A 19,884-nucleotide genomic window follows, 5' to 3' on the forward strand; every position below is an offset into this window, starting at 1 on the left:
TTAAAATGCATTTTGTATATTGAAAGCATATTCGAGGGGAAAGTGGGCATTAAATGAGCAATAAATAAAAAATAGTCATTTGTTGTGCACAATAAAATTTATGTTTAATGCATTTCATGACACATCACATAATTAATCACACCATCAAAAATCCATCAGCAATCCCACCCCCATCAGCCAAGAAGTCATCACCCATGACAGGAAGGAATACTCAGTCCTGATGGATAATGTCAGATATCTTGCAACATAACAGGGACGAATCCCAGGCCTACTAGTCTATAGATATGGGTGGGATCAAGGCTACTTTTAGTTTAATCTGATGAAAGTTGGCCAACAGAAAAGTGGAGGGAATGTTATACTGGGTCCAGCCACTAGAGGGCCGAGAGCAGAAATTTGACATGGGAGCTGACAAATCAGACAATAGCTGTTTGTCAGTAGAAAACCCTTTAAATAAATCTTGTTCATCTGGGAATTGATTTACTGAATTAAAGTGATATGATGTGAAGTGTACACAAGAAGCTCCAGTATATAATAGGTCAAGAGTTATGGCTTTTTAGGAGGTGACCGCATGTCAAGTACCAGCATCCAGAATAAAAATGGGTGAAAAATCTTGGGACACAAATGCTTCGTTTGGCCAAAGCCACTGCGATATATCAAATCTTTAACAGACAGAGAGAGAGAATTAATTGTGATGGAATAAGCATTGAAATAAAAAATGAAATGATTGTCCCTGAAAAAGAGAAAAAAAGAAAGAGAAAAGAGGTGATAAGAATCTCTGCTTTGAATGTACGTCCAATTCCCTTCCCAAATCTCCCTCCCAATTCTGACAGCAATTCAAAGCTCTTCTTGCTGTCAGTACTAATTCACACTTGTCTCACCGAATGCCTGTCATACTTTGTCTTATTTTGTTATATTGTTTTTGTCACCATGACAACCTGACAACACACACACTCACACACACACACATTAATAAAACCTAGTTGAAACTATGGACCAGGAGCCTGGCCACAACTAGTTAATTTCTTTCAGGATTTTAAAAAGATGCTTTTCACGGAATGGCTTGTTTAAGCATAATCTTCATTGGATCCAGTGCTCTTGGTTAAAATGTTAAATCTCAGTTTACAAAATAAATTGGGTTGATATGCCTCAAATGTAAGTTGATATGCTTCTAATTATATTTGTCCCATATGGCTAAAGAAGTCTTCCTGATGTTAATTTGTATGTTGAATCAAAGGATACCCAAATGAGTCATGCAATGTATTAGGGGTGTGTGGAAATGAGAGACAACAAAGGGGAGAGAAAGTTTGAGAACTTGGGATAGTAAACGGGGGGACTCAACACAAAGACAGCTGTTTCTGTGAAAATTATACAAATGTAAATACCATGACATGAAAGCTGTTTGTCTGTACTTGGTCTCATACTCAGCTTTTGATCTCAAATCCAAATACTTTAAGTATATATAAAAAAATAACAAATTTCACTCTACTGATCCCATACTTCTGTAGGGCACTGTATGTTTTTCCACTGCTGAATATTAAAACACTGTTTTTGTACATTTAGGAACTGTACTGGAGCCTATCCCACTGTGTGTTGGGTGAGAGGCAAGAATACACTCTGGGCAGGTCGCCAATCAAACACAGAGGACACACACCTTTCACTTGCACACTCAGACCCACAGGCAATTTAGAGTCTCCAATTAGACAATCCTGCATGTCTTTGGACTGTGGGAGGAAAACAGAGCACCCAGAGGAAATCCACATGGATACGAGACGAAACTGGGACCCTCTTGCTGTGAGGTGACAGTGATATCTACTGCACCACTGTGCCGCCCCCACTCTTTATCTCTTAACTTTTTGTCCTGTGTTTATTTGTAGAAGATTCCATATACATACTCCCATTCCCATTCTTTGCCATAACTGGTTTTGCAACAGTTTACAATTATAATGACACTGGACTGTAGTAGACACATTTTCAAAAACATGAATCATGTTTTGATCAGAATGATAATTTTATGCTTTTGCACATTCTAAAGGAAAGCTGGAAGTCTGGGACATTAGTAATATATTCATAACAATGTATTTAATAAGAAACATGCTAAATAGGTTTAAAACATTTTTCAATATTTAAGATATTTCCACACACCGCCTCCCATCCACTGCCCCCCTCTCAATCATTCAGAACAGACCCACACCTGTCCTGCTGTGCAAATATAAGTCCAAGCAGTTGGTCGGTGATAAATTAGACATCTCGTTGGTATTGCGCCACATTATTTGGCAAAATCATCAGTGCCTGCGTTTTGGGAAAAGAACGCTCCGTCTCGCGTTGTTCCCTCAGCAAAATCTCGCTGCCTGGCCCCCACTTTACCTCGCTGCCCCGCCCAGGCTTTCTGCGCATAGGTCATGGGATTTATGTTTCACTGGCCTATATTTAACCTATCGGTCGGCTCCGCAAACGGTCAGGTTCCTCCAGAGGCGACCACCAGCCAGTGCCTTACATATACTGAGCTTTTTAAAACCTCTTGTAACTCGAGTTAGATACATTAATGAGAAAACCAAGAGTACTTTAATAATCCTCTCCCAATCATTTGCACTTTTTACATTCTATAATTTAGTCTTGTTGACACCCCTAGAATGCATCCAATACATATTCTAGTTTTTTTGCAACTACTACAGATTATTCTGCTATCTTCAATTTCAAACAACCGCTAGCTCTGAAACCGCTATTGACCATACCTTGGTGTTGTAGTCACTTGCGGGAAACCTCCCCAAGAAGGTTGTTTGCCATCAGTGCAGCCAAGAATGAATGGCTAGGGCCCATGAATACTCGCCCCTCATACCTGCTGCTCATACTGAAATGAATGGGGGAAAGCATGACTTATGTCAAATCTGTAGGTATTGTTTTGTCACTATAAATTACATTGCCACAATATATTTAATCATTCATATTTCATTACGTCAAAATAAAAAAGAACGCACGGGCAACTGAATAAATATACTAGATGTCATGTCCTGCCATTATGCTTTTGCTCCTTCTAATGGAATGCTGGACAAGTGGGATATTACTAATACGCAGCTTACTCATGCAAACATGTACAATATGAAACAGGCAAAAAAGTATTAAGCATTTTCCAATAGTTGGGATATTTTCTGTTACTCATAACACACCGCAGGCACAGAGCCCCCCCCCCCCTTACGAAAATGTACGCGACTGCGCAGTTGGGAGGCCATCAGTTTGGTATTTTTCATCCTGCTTCTGATTCTATGGTTGACTGGGGGAGTACGAGTGTTGACCGAGGGTGTGCTTGAGTGACTCCCAGTCTGTGTGAGTTTTGGGTCCATGCTGTCAGGCTTGTTGCGACCGCAGCGTGAGTGTTAAAATAAAGGATAAACAGAGAGATACGGAGAAAGGAGAGAAAAGAGATAGGAGGCGGCTAGAAAAAGACGGGCCAAGAGGGCAGAAGAAGGCACCACGGCAGACGGGAGACAGTCGGAGACGGGAAGAAAAATAAACACCAGTGGGAGTAGAAAAAGATAGCCAAGAAACGCATTAATATTGGAAAGGATTGTCGACCGGGTAAGTAACTTGTTAAACATTATCAGCAATGCGTGAGGACATCTTCCTCTCCCCATCCACTTTCTCAGTGGTTTCTGTAGCCTAGCCTACTGTCATTGCATAACCATAAAAAACTAATTTGGCTTGCTACGTTAGCTATTTTCAAGAATTAAGTTAATTATCATTCTCAATTCTTATATTTGTTAGAATTTTTCAATTCGCAAGTTTTGTTTGCTTTCTCATCAATCATTCAGTAAAACCGTTTCAAATAGGCTAACGCAAATAGGCTCTGATGACAGTTAACTCAGTTTACAATTCATTGCCTATATATTGCCGTAGGTTCGATTGCCTACCACAAACAAACTCCCTTGCAGACTATGTAGCCTATTATTACTGTTATTATTAAAGGTGTAATTCTAGCGGATAGTTGCATCTTTAAACGTGTAGCAGCATCTAAAAAAATTAAATCATATTAAATTGTCACATCATCCGCGAGTTAGCCTACTTGCGGTATGGGGGTTTTAATAGACTAGGCTACACTGCACAGTTTATATCAATGCTGGGAGCACCCGTTATCATTACCTGAGTCTATCTAGCTAAATCTCGTGTGAACACGTGTGCCGCGTAGACTATCAATTCTGTAAGCACCAGTAGCCTACTACAACCGATAACCTCGGGCAAAGCTCCCCTCATCGTGGGCCTCAGTACCCTGATCAACGCCGCTGCGCTGTGACGGATTGCCTGTTCATTACCAGGCCGTAAGAAAAAGCACTGTCCTCTGGGATAGCTGAAGTTGTATGAACCTCCGCCTAAACGAACGTTAATAATACTTATTAACGTTGACATAATCGTAGCTGTGAAAAGACGTAGCTTGCAATGACTACGATTGTGTCAAATGCAGTTTGCGGATTAGTTCTGCTTCGATCAGTAAAGCGCAGCCCTGTGGCATGTAGTTACTAGGCTAGCTGTAATGCCTGGATATGAAGCATGGGTCACTATGTTTGTATGTTATTTTCAATTGCTCGTTTCCTACGTAAACGAACGAGTTGTGCGAATTAGCGGACTTGTTGTGGAGTCACAATTATCGTACACAGTAACTGTGTACCCCTTTTAACTGTTTGACGGCGATTTTTTTTTTTACAACGTCATGGTTTCGCAGCTGTGTGGCTGCCCGGGAAACGAATGGCTGGGGCCTGGTGGCGTGGTGCTTTATATGTTATTCTAATCTAAAACATTTTTTATCTCCATGAATTTATAATTTAGGGTGTTTTCGAGGTAACGAGACTTCTTACGCCAATCTTACATAAACTCCCATATGTTGCAGACTGATGGCTGGACACGTTTGCAGCTAAACTGCATGTCAGGCAGTCACCAGTTAACAGGTGCCATCCATGTTCCTGTTGCTTAATTTAGATTTGCTCCTTCTCTTTCTGATAGCGCCATTAACCTACCTATAGGCTACTTGATTTCAAGCGAAGTTGGTTTTGGCGTTATTATGCGCAATGCGCTTTTGTAATACAGGCAGCAATCAGCAGGTAGCTAAATGAAACGAACTTGTTTGAGGTTAGATTCCAGTCTACATTCTATATGCCTATTTACCATGCTTCACCGACTGTCTGGATCAGCGTAAAATAGTTACATTTGCTTTGGAACGAGTAGGCCTAAATTATTTCTACCCTTGTTTAGTGAACACCCTGCTAGGAGTTTTTTTTCTTTATTGCAAGCATGGATTTGCAGCTAGTTTAATTACTTATGTTCTATAAATTACTCATCGTGTTTTGTTGAAATTAGCGCATTACGTGTAATCTAGACTATGTATCCACGCGTCACTTAAGTGTTTGGCCTTTTGAATCGGTCATTACTATACACTTTTCTTGTCGCTTACAAAAGCTTATAGTAGTAGTTTATTTTATACCATGGTCTGAGTGAGTACTTGTTTCTGATTGGCTGCAAGGTGGACATTAAAAACTACATTTTTGTGTCATAAGCGCATACCAATGGAAAATAGTTCCAGTCAAATGGTCTGATCACCGTTTTGAATTCATGTGCTGGCCATAATATAGCTGATTAAATCTGAGGTGTGATCATTTGGACTGCTGGTTTGTGTTACATACCCAGTGATTCATCTTAATGACCAGTGGCGCTTCACCTTTTACTTTCTCAGTGCTGTCATGGCAGACGCAGCAGATTTGGACTTCCAGACAGGTGATGCAGGGGCATCTGCCACCTACCCCATGCAGTGCTCTGCCCTGCGCAAGAACGGATACGTCATCCTGAAGGGCCGGCCCTGCAAGATCATGGAAATGTCCACCTCTAAGACCGGCAAGCATGGTCATGCTAAGGTTAGAGCTGTTTGTGGGAGAAGAAGTGGTACAGTTGTTTGTGGTGGAGGGTATCTGTTTGGAAATGAAGAGAATCAGTGCCAAAGTAAGGTGGTGGCTGGATGTAAACAGTATTAGGTGTGTGTGTGTGTGTGTGTGTGTGTGTGGACATGTGCAAGTTGCAACATTGTCTTGTCTCAGGTAGGTCAGTCATTGGTCAATCATTCTGTGTTCCTACAGCAAGCACTTGAGGTTTTGACTGAGGCTGGCGAAAGCAGCCATGGAGCTGCCACCGTCTTCCTGTTAGGGGTTAGGATCACAGAGTAACTCACAATATAATACTATCACGATTATTGACCACAATATGATGGTGTCACGATATGTGATTCTGTGATACACAATATATTTTTATTTTATTTATTTATTTGACCTTTATTTAACCAGGTAAAATCAGTTGAGAACCAATTCTCATTTACAATGATGACCTAGCCAAGAGGCGTCAGCAACAGAAAATAGGTAAAATAAACACAGTCAGGACACAAAACGACACATACAGTACAGATACAGTACAGTACAACATACAGTATGACACGACAGTACATAAGAAACGGCAAAAGACGCCATAGGTAAATAAAATAAATCAAAAGTCAATAAATAAAATCAATAAACCAATAAATAAACACTATGTGCAAGAGAAGGTGAGTTACTGGATATTCTTTGAACAGTTGTAACGGGAGAGAGAGTGAAGAGAGGGCTGGTCAGCAGGTGCAGCAGTCAACTATGACCTGTTGCAGATTTTGTTTGAACATGTTGAGAGATGTGAGAGCTGTGAGTTTGAGTGTGTTTTGTAGTGTGTTCCAATCATTTGCAGCGGCAAAACGAAAGGAATTACGGCCAAAGACGGTACGGACTTTTGGAATGATGAGCATTATGAAATCACTGGATCTTAAGCGGTAATTGCTGTCGGAAATGTGCAGGAGGTTTGAGAGGTAGCAGGGTGTCTTTCCCAGGAGTGTTTTATAAACTAATTGCAGCCAATGTTGTAGCCGCCTGGTATGAAGGGAGGGCCAATCCACCAGTTTGTAGAGATCACAGTGGTGAGTGGTGAAGGGTGCGCATGTGGCAAAACGGATTGCTGAGTGGTGGAGTGTGTCGAGCTTGCTAAGGCTGCCCTTTGATGCCATTTTATAGATTATATCACCATAGTCAAACAGAGGAAGGATAGTCATTTTCACAAGAGTGTATGTGGCGGAGTGCGTGAAAGAAGCCTTGTTTCGATACAGAAAACCAAGTCTAGCTTTGACTTTAGCCAGAAGGTTATTGATGTAAGTGTTAAATGAGCGAGATGAGTCCATCCAGAGGCCAAGGTATTTATAGGAGCTGACAAACTCCAGTTCCAAGCCATCAGCACTGAAAATCTTAGGGGGGCTGGAGATGTTGAGATTTTTCCGGTCAAACAGCATACATTTGGTCTTTTTGGAGTTGAGAAGCAGGTGGAGGTTGTGGAAAGACTGCTGGATGGAGGTGAGGCTTTGTTGAAGAGTGGACACAGCAGCATGGAGTGAGGGGCCAGCTGAATATATGATAGTATCATCAGCATACAGATGTATCTGGGAGCTACCAACGGCCTTGGCTACCTCGTTAATGTAGATGGAGAAGAAGGTTGGGCCTAAGATGGAGCCTTGAGGCACACCTTTAGTGATGGAAAGTGGTTCCGACGTGATGTTTTCGGTCTTCACCCTCTGGACACGATCAGCAAGGTAGCTGGCAAAACAGTTGCAGCATCTGCTGGACAGGCCAATGCTACTAAGTCTTTGCAGGAGGATGTTATGGTCGACTGAGTCAAAAGCCTTGGCTAGGTCTATAAAAGCAGCTACACAGACTTGCTTGTTGTCCATGGCGGTAACGATGTCGTCAAGGACCTTCAGGGTAGCGGTGATGCATCTATGGCCTGTCCTAAACCCAGACTGCAAGTCAGACAGAATGTGATTAGAGTCAATGAAGTGAATTAGTTGTTTATGAACCAGTTTCTCTATGACTTTGGCCAGGCAGGGCAAGATGGAAATTAGCCTGTAGCAGTTCGGGTTAGAGCCAGAGCCTCCTTTGAAGAGGGGGAGAATCATGGAAGATTTCCAGTCAAGGGGGAATACAGACAGTTGAAATGACAGGTTAAACAGGCTTGTAATGGGGGCAGCAATAATATGAGCGGCTGCTTTTAAAAACACAGGGTCAAGCCCATCAGATCCAGCTGACTTGTTTGGATCTAACTTAATGAGTTCATCCAGGACTTCCAAAACCATTACAGGTTGAAGGGAGAAGCTGTTAACGCTGGATGATGAAGTAGGAGTATGAGTTGAGGCAGTGTTAGGAGCAGCTGTATCAAAGACATGAGATGACTTCACGAAGTGGTGGTTGAGGAGCGTGGCCATGCGTGGTTTATCATTAAAAACAATTTCACTGAATTTCATAGAGGTGGGTAGATGAGGAGAAGCAAGTTTGTTTTCCATGGACTTGACTGTTTCCCAGAACTTCTTGGCGTCAGATCCGCAAGTTGAGAATTTCTCTTTGAAATGATTTATTTTAGCTTTCCTGATCGCCTGTGTGGTTTTGTTTCTGCATTGTCTGAAGGCCAGCCAGTCGGCAGGAGACTGAGAAGACCTAGCTCTCCGCCATAAGGCATTTTTTAGTTGGATCAGAGCAGCCAAATCTTGAGTAAACCAGGGGCTATAACGATTCTTGGTCCGGAATCTTTTAAGTGGGGCGTGTTTATCAATGATAAGGCTAAAGGTATTCTTGAAATAAGACCAGGCATCATCCACAGAGGGGATAAGGTTGATTCTATCCCAGTTCACAGCTGCAACATCATGTAGGAAGGCTTGATTGTCAAAGTTTTTCAGTGAGCGCTTGGTCATAATCACTGGTGGGCGTTTGACAGAGAGGCCAGAGCGAACGCATGCAATGGCACAGTGGTCACTCAAGTCTTGACTGAAGACTCCAGTTTGATAGTTTGATGGAGTGTTAGTGAGAATAATATCGATCAGTGTGGCAGATGAGGGTGATTTCAAATTGTGTCTGGTTGGCTCAGTTATAAGTTGAAAGAGGTTTAAAGCATCAAATTGCTGTATGACTAAATCTGGGGGGTTGATCATATCCCAGTTTAGATCACCCAGAAGGACAAACTCATAGGAAATGTGAGGGGCCAGAAGTTCACCAAGAGCTGTTAGTGTACATGCTGGAGCAGAGGGTGGTCTATAGCAAACAGCAACAGAGAGAGTGAAATTTTTTGACAGTTTAAGTTTCAACAGTAACAGTTCAAATTGCTTGGGGACTGACTTAGACAGTGTTACAGCACAAGACCATCATCTACAATACCTCACGATATCTATGTAACTGAAGAACAAATTCCCCTACAAAGGAAAAAGATATTTTTCAAAAAGCAGGAATCAATCATATACTATGTTTATTCACTGCATTTTTAAGTAATGTCAGGGTCAGTCACCACATAGGCACTCAAATGAATGAAGCTTTGCTACTCTTTTGTGATAACTGTATAGCTGCAGTTTTGAAGCAAATGGAGTAGGTGGCTAGCTAGATATCCATGATGGAAAACATACTGTGAGACCATTATTACCCAAGATCTAATTGAATTTTAAGATACACGAGTGACGGAACCATGCGCTGGCTTGCTACTTGACTAGAACGAGAGGGGCTAGATTTGCTAGATTGCATGGACTGGTTGCTAGATAGTGTGATAATTAGCTTGCTAGGTAGGCTATGTCAAAACTGCAGAATTTGAAATTCATGCCACATTCAAATGAAAATTCAGTACATTTTACTAGATTCCCATTGGTAAAAATTCAAAGAAGTGTTGAAAACCACATAAATTAGCAATTAATGTAATGTAATGTTTCAGCAGACATCCCACCCCGCCTCTGAGTTAGCATCATTAATTGTTTTGGATTCTGGGGAAAACTAAGTTAAGGTGGAATGGTGCAGTCCAATTTTGCTTGATAGTTAATAGTTTTGCTTAATGACTAATAATTGTTAGAAATCTAGTTAAAATGGCAATACAGTGAGTTAAGAAAAAAACTTGAAAGCTATTGTTAATGTTATCAGGACAGCTAAGACTGGACTTCTAAAACTAATGAGAGGCATTTGATTTGCCTAAAAACAAATGGCTATTTTGCATACTATCTGTGCATAGGGCTGGATATTTCCCTAAAGCAATTAAGCTTTAGTATTTTGCTCAAAGGTACAACGGCAGCGCCATATCAGAGAATTAAACTCACAACCTTTGAGTTGCAACTGTAGTTCCAAAACCATTATGCTATACTGCCACCCTAAATTGTTGCTTATTTATAATTCTGGGCATTATAAGAGAGAAAAGGATTATGTGATCTTGTGCTATAGACGCCTTTTATTTAATTCACACCACACACAAGGTGTGCATTTTATCAGTTCCCCCTCATTGTTAAATGAGCATTGCAGTGTTTAAATTGTCTTCACAGGTGAACTGAAATGGAATGAGCTTTAGACAGCTCATTTCTCTGGATAAGTGCATCTGCATCTGGATAGTGGCATAGTATAATGTAAATGTAAGAACAGATCAACCTTTTAACTGTATTTTGCATGAAACCAGTAACAGCTGTTGAGGCCATGACTTGAGCATACCGAGGTATATAATATTACCATTACTTTAACTACTGCTGGGAATCCAGCACCAGAGATTACGATTGTAATGTCATTATTCAGAGTATAATTATTTTGAGTGTTATTAGCATTGTCATTTATTTTGAATACTTGCGTTTTCTGAGGGGGAAGATTTATTCTTTTATTTTTTTTTTAAACTTTGTGGAATTAGCTGCTTCTGTACTCAGTTACACTCACTCTTCTCTCTGCACATGCCCAGTTGAAGGGGGCCACCTAAAAATATTTTCTGCCCACACCAGTTATGGCTATTTCAACATGAACATGGCTTTTTGCTTCGATCCGGTATCCTTGCCGTAGCCTTTGACCATGTGCAGATATTCCACAAACTATTTTGTTTCAGTGTTTTGGGTACCAGACTCTGGTAAAACATATTTTCATGTACATTATCACCACCAAGGTTTTTATCTCAGTGTGACTTCCTAGTAGAATAAAGTTTGATGATGAACTATTCCCCTGTGTGAGATTTATACTGTACATCTGATTGAGAAAAGGAGAGGACCGATCTCTTCCTGCAACTTGAACTGCTGCAGACAGTTGGCTCTGAGCCTGCTGTACATGAGACCCGGGTCTCAAATACTTTAATCCTACAGACCCCAGTAAAATCCCTACAGATTACTGACAGCTTGAAAGGAAACGTCCATTTTCATTAATATTCAGAGTCAAATTCCTTCCATATTATTGTATGTTTTAGTTACTGTGCAGTTAACAACATGTTTGAAAATTCAGAAGGATCTTCAGGAGTGTTTTTTTTCATTTTAAATCTCAAAGCTTAGATATTTTGAATTATGTCTGCTGAACAAATTGCAGTTTGGTGCTGAATGACATCATTTTAATACTGTGATGAATGACAAAGGTTAATTCTGCTACCTTAGTGTTTTTATCAAGCACTTTAATCACAGGTCTGATTGAATTGAAGCCTGTGAAATGAGGTGTACCTTCCTTTTCCCAGTACAGTTTAATGAGCTGAATGACTGGCATGGCCAAAAAACCCTGAGCACACCAGTATTTCTATGGAAATGTAACAAATGTAAATTGACGTGGTGTCACATTCAGAAATGAGCTGCAGTTCAATTTCTTCTGGAGCAGCCATGGGTGCAGAGTGTACTGAACACAGGTGTCTGTCAGTGAAGGAATGGTATTTCCCGCAGAAGTGTACTGGTCTAGATGACAGTCAGTGTTAATTTATCGCTCCTTGACTGTATAGTTCTTTGGAGACAGTGGATTTTCCCCAGACGTAACCATGCCAAAATTTTGTGTATGTCAATGCTGGACCGGTTTTGCCACATTTTTTTCTCGGGCCTTCCTAGCACATAACTGCCGGCAGTGTTGTGTAATTGTCAGGGAATCAGGCTTGTAGAAGTTGCAGGTTTGATTCCCAGAACTGCAGTCGTACCTGTACCCTTGAGCAAGGTGTCTGAATTTCTTTTGTAAAACATTCAACGTTATGAATGGGTTGTCAGTTTAAAAAAAGAAAAATGTAGGCTGTGGAAATTGCTCTGGATAGTAGTGTCTGCTGAATGCCTAAATGTTGTAAATGTGTTAAACAGTGCGGTCTGACCCGGCCCATTTACCAAGTGTGAATCAAACACAGGATATCTGGGGTGTTTTGAATCAATGCAAGTCGTCTGGACTAAGTCTCACTAAACAAGGGGCCTGTATCATAAAGCAGGACTACTGAGTTAGCTGGATAACTGCACTGAGTAAAACCCGGAACTCTCCCAAATCTGGAACATGCAGTAAAAAGAGCTCTTCCGGGTTTTACTCAGCACAGTTATCCGGCTAAATTGGCAGTCCTGCTTTGTGATATAGGCCCCAAAACATGAATTATGAGAAAGAAATAAACATCCTTGTTATTCCAGCGGCACATTGGATGTGAGCTCTGTTAGTGGCAAATGGAGGACACAACTCTCCAGGGTTCTTCCTTTTGGTGTTCCCTAGCATTGGGCCAGGGTTAAATTAGCTACCTGCCCGGTAGCTAACTGGAGTTGTAATTGTTTGTCTTCCCTTTTTTCCACTTTGGCGCATTTTGCTTCGGCACACGCTAAAGATTTCTCAGTGCAGGAAAAACCCTAATCCCCTCTGATTGGATGATGAAACTTTAATATAGCATAAGTACCTCAGCATTGCATATTGGTGCATTTTCTCTCTGCCTCAGTAATAAACCACTTTTACTTTCCTTTTTTAATTAGTTGCTTTTTTTTTTTACTATGTCTCTCGGTATTTGGCTTATTTATTTGTAAACAGATGTGACATAGACAAGCGTAGGCAGCGTGAGAAATGTTCAGCACTAAATATATGTCATCCTCTGCAGCACTTGAGCAGTGGGTGAGACTCGATCAGCTGAAATGCAAATCTCCATGTGTCTGTGGAAACTGGGCTTTTCTCGAACAGGAAGTAGCCTACAGGAGAGTGAAGCAGGAGTTAAAAGTATTAGGCAGCAGACTGTGTGGGTGTTGGTGTTCAGGGCCAGCGCTGCCCGTTCAGGGAAAAAAATGCCTATTTTTCGTTTTTCATTTCTGTTATTTTTTGTGTGAATTGAAATGAAATGGAAATATGTGCTGATCTTCAGTGCAGGGGTCTGTCAGCCTGATTCTGCAGAGCTGCTGGATGTGCTGGTTTCTGTAGTTGTTCAGCGCTTATTTGGTCAATTAAAGCAGTTGGTTGAACTCAGGTCACCTGGTTTCACAGACCCAAAGCTCCAGAACCAGGACTGCAGGGGGACCTCTTACCTGTGTGGGATGTGAGATGTGGAATGGTCTCTGTGCTGTCATAAGCGTGAGGGGGTATTGTTTGTTCTCATTTACAGGTCCACATGGTTGGAATAGACATCTTTAGTGGGAAGAAGTATGAGGATATCTGTCCCTCCACTCACAACATGGATGTCCCCAATATCAAACGGGTGGACTACCAGGTACGGCCCAGAGATTATATAATAGAGAAGGAAACTGTGTTATCTCACTCATAGAAAACACAGATTCAAAATTCACCAACCACAGAGTACATTGGTAACAACTGACAGAACAACGTTGACAGTGAGCGGTTGACATTTTCTGGCTACTTTTTGATAGTCCTCACAGAAATCTTGGAAACAAAGCCAGAGATTGTCCAGCCTGCAGCTTTGGTTAAAAAAAAAGACCAATAGGTAAAATTATTACCAATTTATTTTGAAATAGTATTACTGATCTCACCTAGGGAGAAAGAAAGCAAATTACCTAGCTAGCTAGTTTTCTGGGTGTCCTCCTCACTGCCAGTGTTTTGGTGGTGTATTGTGAGCACATTCATTGGCTGCTGACAGTTACACAGAAAGACATGTCACTGCATGTCAGACACGACAGGCGACAAAATCAGACCAGCTTGAATTTGTTTTGGGGTCCCCCGACAAATTCAAGACTAGTCCCTGACTGCAACTGTCGCATCATTGACCATCTCACACCACAGGAGCATTAAAGCTTGACTCGTACTGAGGTGGGCAAAAAAGATTGTAGGTTCTCTGCTCTTTTTAGTTTGAATGAACTTCAGAAAGGCATGAAGCTTCAGGAGCTTGCTACAGTGAATTAGTTTAGAGCCAAGGTCAAAGGCATTGAATGAAATGAAATGGGTGGATGTCAGTGTTTTAATTGTTAGGTAATTATATAATTTATATCCTAATTAGAATTTATCTCTGCTCTTTAATCTTTAATTAGGTGCTTAACAAATGTTTAATTTGATATTTCTAAATGATTATTTTTATTATCTTTTGCTATTGTAATATCTTGATGTTTTATGTTGTCATTGTCTGAAACTGTATGTGCTGCTTTTCTTGGCCAGGTTTTAAATTTTTTATGAGACTAACCTGGTAAAATAAAGTTTAAATACATTTTTATGTTTTTAATTGCTGACAGTCTCTAATGAATCATTTATTTTCTCTGTACCGTGTGTCCGTCCCTGTTCTTCCATCTCCCTGGTTCTCTGCTCTTGCACCGTGGCCCCTCCCAGCTGATAAACATCCAGGACGGGTACCTGTCCCTGCTCCAGGACAGCGGGGAGGTGAGGGAGGACCTAAAGATACCCGAGGGAGATCTGGGCAAGGAGATCAACAGCAGGTTTGAGGATGGAGAGGACATGATGGTGAGTGACCCTCTCCATCCGCGCCCCGCACCAGTCTCAGGCAGCACAGATTATTTGAGAAATGTGAATGTAGTCTTGGAATCCAGACGGTCCAGTTTTTGTGTTACTGTGTTACTGCGCTGAACGGCTCGTCCTGTAGCACCGATGGGTCATGCCAGGAACGTGCCAGCTTAGTCACAGAGCTGAATAACAGAGGGTGGTTTGCAGTAGCGTGAAGTATTTGACACTTGCCTCCTCCCTGTTCAACCACTTGCCTGTGTCTCATAGCATTAGTCCTGCCTTCACTGAGGCGATGTGATTGGATAGAAAATATCAGTTACATCTCAGAAAATGGGCGGGTTTATGGTTCTAATCGCCTCATCTTTTTCCAGGTTTGTAGTGGAGAGGTATATGCCTGTCACTGAAGGGTGCTATTAGAAATACAAGTGTGATGAATGTACATGTTCATTGAAGAGCTCTGCACCTCTCTATATCAGAGTCTAACTCTTTGTCTCTGCTTCGTCTTAGATCACTGTTCTGTCTGCAATGAACGAGGAGTGTGCGGTGGCCATCAAAGCTGGTTCTAAGTAAAACGCTACAGGTAAACGGTTTATCGGTCACCTCTTGCCATCGACAGCCATAACATGCACGTTGGTAGCCGCTGCAGAATGTCAGTCACTGTGGATCAGACCTGGGTCAAATACGTATTTGTTTTGGATTCAGATAATTTTCTATGCTTTACTGATCTTGTCTGGTGTATTGGAACCAATGAAATACTCTCAAAAAGTGCAGCCCACCTTCTAGTCATATTGGCAGGCTCAATTACACCAGGAAAGATCAATAGAGCATAGAAAAGTATTTGAATCCAAAACAAATACGTATTTGACCCAGGTCTGCTGTGGATGTGTATTGGTTGTGGGTTATGCCAGATTCTATTTATGAGTAGTCAGTGTTAGTACTGGGTGATAGTTTGTAGCCTGAAGTGATCATTTTTTTAAATGGATTTGTTCTCAGTGTGGTTTAGTTTCTCTAATTTTACACCAAAATAGTTTATGCCACTTTATGAATACCATCCCTGCTACTGGGTTAGAGCTCTGAGAAGGTTTAGATATGGGGGAATTATTCTCAAAATAAATAAATGTAACTGATCCACAAATAAATGTAGGTGATCCACAAATAAATGTAGTGGATGCACAAATAAATGTTGCTGATCCACAAATAAATACTTCTGATCCACAAATGTAGACGATCCACAAATAAATGCAGTTGAGTTCACATTTGTGCATCGCCTATTGCTCACATTTATTTATTTATTTATTTTTAATCTCTCAAAAATAATTTGCATTCTAATGCATTCTAATAAAGCATGTATAGCCTAAGTGTAGCGCTATTGGCCTATATATTGCTATTGCATCTTTTAATGTTGGTCGCCATATTTTATCCTTGTTGTCCTTATTCTTCTTGACTGCAGCGCACACAAGTGATACAAAACTATAGGCTTATGTGGCATTCACATAAAATGAGCCAAAATCTTTACAATATCATTGAATTTGCTTAACGGAAAAGGCCTGTTGAAGACCAGGAAGACTGAAAACGGCTTGCCACGGCCTGTAGCCTAAGTCTTCATCTTTATCTGTCCAAAAATGATTGTATGATTGTACCAGACTTGTGTTGTCGCTGTTTGCAGTAGCGAGGTGCTCTGGCACAACCGCCTGTTCCCCTGACCCACCTCCTGACCAGGAGAACAGCCTGGCCTGTCCTGCTGGTCTGTGTGAAGTAAAGCAGGAGAAAGTGCAGATGTCCCACCCCTAGTTTAGACATCCTTCCTGAGAAAGCAGTGTGCACGGAAAACATGATCGTTGTCATGGTGACAATGGCCAGGTGCTGACCAGCAAAGAGTGCCATTTGCACGGCTGCAGATACAGAGGTTTAGATTTATCTAAACCTCTGACGGGAGGGGCATTGTAGATGAATTTTCATTCTGAAAGACAAAATCACACTACAGTGCTGATGGTGATGTCATGGAAAGTGTGTAAGTGTTGTGTGGAAGTGAGATCACACAAATGGGTAAGAAGGGACAATTTTTCCACTCCACTGTGATAACATTCTGTCTACATAGAATTACTTCACAGCACTGCCCCCGCTGGTCATACTGTGCACTGCATCACTGTTGCACTCATTGTAAGTCGGTTTGGATAAGAAAATCAGATAAATGCCTAAAATGTAAATGTTGCAGTTCAGTGCATTTGTGTTGCAAGTGGCCCAAACACTTTCTACGTCCTGTTTATAGACCGGTTTGCACACAAGCAGTATGTGGATAGACATATTCTTAAAGTCCATGTGGCTATTATCACACTTACAGTAAAGTGTCATCGTTGCCTTTTATTTGTTATTTTTACCATTCGTGGTAAATTATCAATTTAGGACATCTTAGTACTGACAAACAAAACTATACTGAAACAAATCAATGAAGGAAAAAAATAGTCAGTTTTGACTTGATTGTATTTATTTCACAGCTCTAATTTGTTTTGTGAAAACCCAGATACTGACATTGAACATAATTGTATGTTTTGATACATATTATTACATCGGTTTTTGGTTATTTCTCAGTGGTTAGAACATTAGGCCAGGGTATTTGGACCCCAGGTCACTAGTTAAGTCATGCTAGTGTACAGTATTCTCAAATGTAATGTATTAAATGCTTGTCTGCACTGATGTCTGGGTGTGTTTACTGTTGCGTAAAGACTTTTGGATTATGTTTTTTCCCAGTTGATCTGGAAATTCAGTTTGCTGACTCAACCTCTTTCGCTCTTCCCTTTCTGTCTCGTCCTTTTTGGTCTTCTGCTCTTCTCATCTTCCAGGGGTTGGCGAGATGCATTGGACCCAAAAAAAAGAGAGAATAAGACCTCAGCATTGCTATTCTCCCGCTCTTTCTTTCTTAATCTCTCTTTTTCACTTTCATTTCTTTCTAGCACCTCTGGGTGAAATTAGAATAAATGTAATGCATAATTGGTAATGGTATACAGACAAGACGTATATGTATATATGGTAGCTATGGTTTAAATATATATATATATACACATATACACACTACAGATAGAGGCAGGAAGGAGGGATCTGTATTTTCTCACACTAAACCTGCCCCTGGGGCTGGGGAGGAGACCTCCTGTGAATGCAAAATGGCTTTCCTGTACCGATTTTTAAGGGCTTCTACATGTGACACTTGTCTTTGTTCTCTTCAGATCTATAACCATTGCAAATAAGTTCTGCATTTTCTGTCTTCAAACCCATCTCTCTGTGTCACCCTAACCTGGCGATTAAAATCATTTTTATTGCCAGGGTCACAAAAAATGAGCGTTCCAGTAACTGAGCTAAACATTTGGCTAATTCTTTTGTCAAGTTTTCGATCCTTCTGGAAGTTTCGGTTTTTTGGTTCCCAAAAAAGTCTGCAGAAAGGTTAAAGCATGGCAATTAATTCAAGTTTGCCCCAACCCACCGTTGTAGTACCTGAACTTTGCAGTGCTCTTCACTGCTCACTGCCTACATTATCTGCTTTGCGACACCTCTTATCAGTTAAAGCAAACATTGCTTATAGCTTCAGTTATGGAGAGGACCTTGTGGGTCACCCTCCCCATACAATTTGGGTACTCTGTTCAGCCCCTAATTGGGTACCGACAATACTTAAGTGATTATCTGATCTCACTATAGCAGGTGTAAATATTCCCTAAAAGTCTCTACAATTCCCCAAATTAAGTTCTACTCCGAGCCTGGACAGCACTGGTGGTATACAGATGCCGCTGTGAACTCACAAAAACACCTGAAGTTTGGATCACGGGACTAAGGACAGCTCAGAATTACAGACTTGTTTTTGCTTTTACTTTTACTTGTTTCTTTGGTTCTTCAATATCCTCTGTTGTAATTTGGTCAAACTTTTTCACTAAAGTTTGTCCTAGTGGATTCTTAAACCCTGGCAGAATTTAAATGTTTACTGTTCACCCACTACTTCAATTGTAAAAATCACAAAACTAGTTCCTTTTAATGGAGAGTTGGAGAACATTGCATTTTCCTTTTTTTCAGTCCATCAGGGTGAAAGAGCATCAAAGGAAAATCCTTATGTAATTCCGTGAGACGAAAAAAGAATTATGCATTCAGTGTGTAGTTGAATCAAAGATAATGTTGAGATCAATGCGGTTTCTTTTTCTTTAAATTGTTTAAAAGAAAAAAAGCAGTGTTACAGAAACGTTATGAGAATGTTGAGTGTCTGCTTGAGTGCTTCCTCTTTTAGTGTACCTGACCAATGTTTCTGTCTTCACTTCCATCTGTCCGACTGGCAGACCCTGTGCTATGCAGTCACGGGTCCCTCGCTCACTCTAACAAGTGTTATTGCAAACCACTAAACTACTGTTTATATATGGAGGGGTGTCCTGGATTTTGGGGCGTTTAAAATAAAATTTTGACAGCACAGTAACACGTGACAATCATTCTGAGATGATTCCCCTTCCTTTACTGATAACTATAAAACACAATGGACAATGCGATAACCCAGATTTTATGCTAGTTTTTGTTTTCCAGAATTTTATTTGTGGGTTATTGCTTTTACCAGGACACACTGCATATGCTGAATAGTGACAATTATCCATAGGGTCCCTGCACCAAAAGAGACTATATTAATTTATGTATTAATATAATATGTATTCATTTATTTATTCACAGGACGTGCAGAATGAGGGACACATTTCAGTGTTGCACTGTTCTGGAGCATCTCTTTTTTATTTATAAACCCCTCAGCTCAGACATTTACTGCTAAATATCTCTGTATGACAACATTGGATTCAATAAAAGAAACAATGTGTGTTTCTGTAGACATTTCTATTAATTAAATACTCAGTGGGAAGGACATAAGAGTGAGACTGGTATTAATGACAAGATCGGAACAGAATGTAAAATTCTGAGGGTATACACACGGGTCCAGCGAGAGCTATGTGTCAGAGTTATTTTATCCACCCACTGCAGTCATTGTAAGATGCTTTTAAGTAGAAGCATCCATTTTTGATCTGTGCATTGTTTATTACCAATTAAGCTCAGCTGTTTTTTTTTTTTTTTTTTTCCTCTTTCTGAAAATTCCTGAAATTTAATGGTTGGCAAGTTTTTTTTTTTTTTTTTTTTTTTTTCCCCCTAACACAAGTTCTCTCATGTCATCCTCAAATAAGTTGAA

General features: G+C 40.6%; 1 protein-coding gene across 2 annotated transcripts; it reads left to right on the forward strand.

Annotated features, from left to right (window-relative positions):
- Window positions 1-3,210: 3,210 nt before the first annotated feature.
- LOC118235848 (eukaryotic translation initiation factor 5A-1-like) lies at window positions 3,211-19,531 on the forward strand. Of its 2 annotated transcripts, none has more exons than XM_035433707.1 (6): window positions 3,211-3,573; window positions 5,717-5,894; window positions 13,390-13,494; window positions 14,559-14,690; window positions 15,198-15,270; window positions 16,357-19,531. In XM_035433707.1, exons 2-5 carry the CDS (start codon window positions 5,724-5,726, stop codon window positions 15,258-15,260), a joined length of 471 nt encoding a protein of 156 aa, XP_035289598.1. In that variant the 5' UTR covers window positions 3,211-3,573; window positions 5,717-5,723; the 3' UTR covers window positions 15,261-15,270; window positions 16,357-19,531. The 2 variants fall into 2 exon arrangements, with proteins under 2 accessions (XP_035289598.1, XP_035289597.1); XM_035433706.1 differs by having other exon boundaries at window positions 3,212-3,573; window positions 17,531-19,531.
- Window positions 19,532-19,884: the final 353 nt, after the last annotated feature.

This window comes from Anguilla anguilla, chromosome 9 (assembly GCF_013347855.1).
Source record: "Anguilla anguilla isolate fAngAng1 chromosome 9, fAngAng1.pri, whole genome shotgun sequence".
Classification (NCBI taxonomy): Eukaryota; Metazoa; Chordata; class Actinopteri; order Anguilliformes; family Anguillidae; genus Anguilla; species Anguilla anguilla.

Bases quoted from the DNA above. Each gene is read 5' to 3' on its own strand.
- LOC118235848 (XM_035433707.1), top strand. From the start codon at position 5,724: ATGGCAGACGCAGCAGATTTGGACTTCCAGACAGGTGATGCAGGGGCA. The intron at 5,895-13,389 runs GTTAGAGCTGTT...TCTCATTTACAG, and splicing joins GCAAGCATGGTCATGCTAAG to GTCCACATGGTTGGAATAGA. The intron at 14,691-15,197 runs GTGAGTGACCCT...GCTTCGTCTTAG, and splicing joins AGGATGGAGAGGACATGATG to ATCACTGTTCTGTCTGCAAT.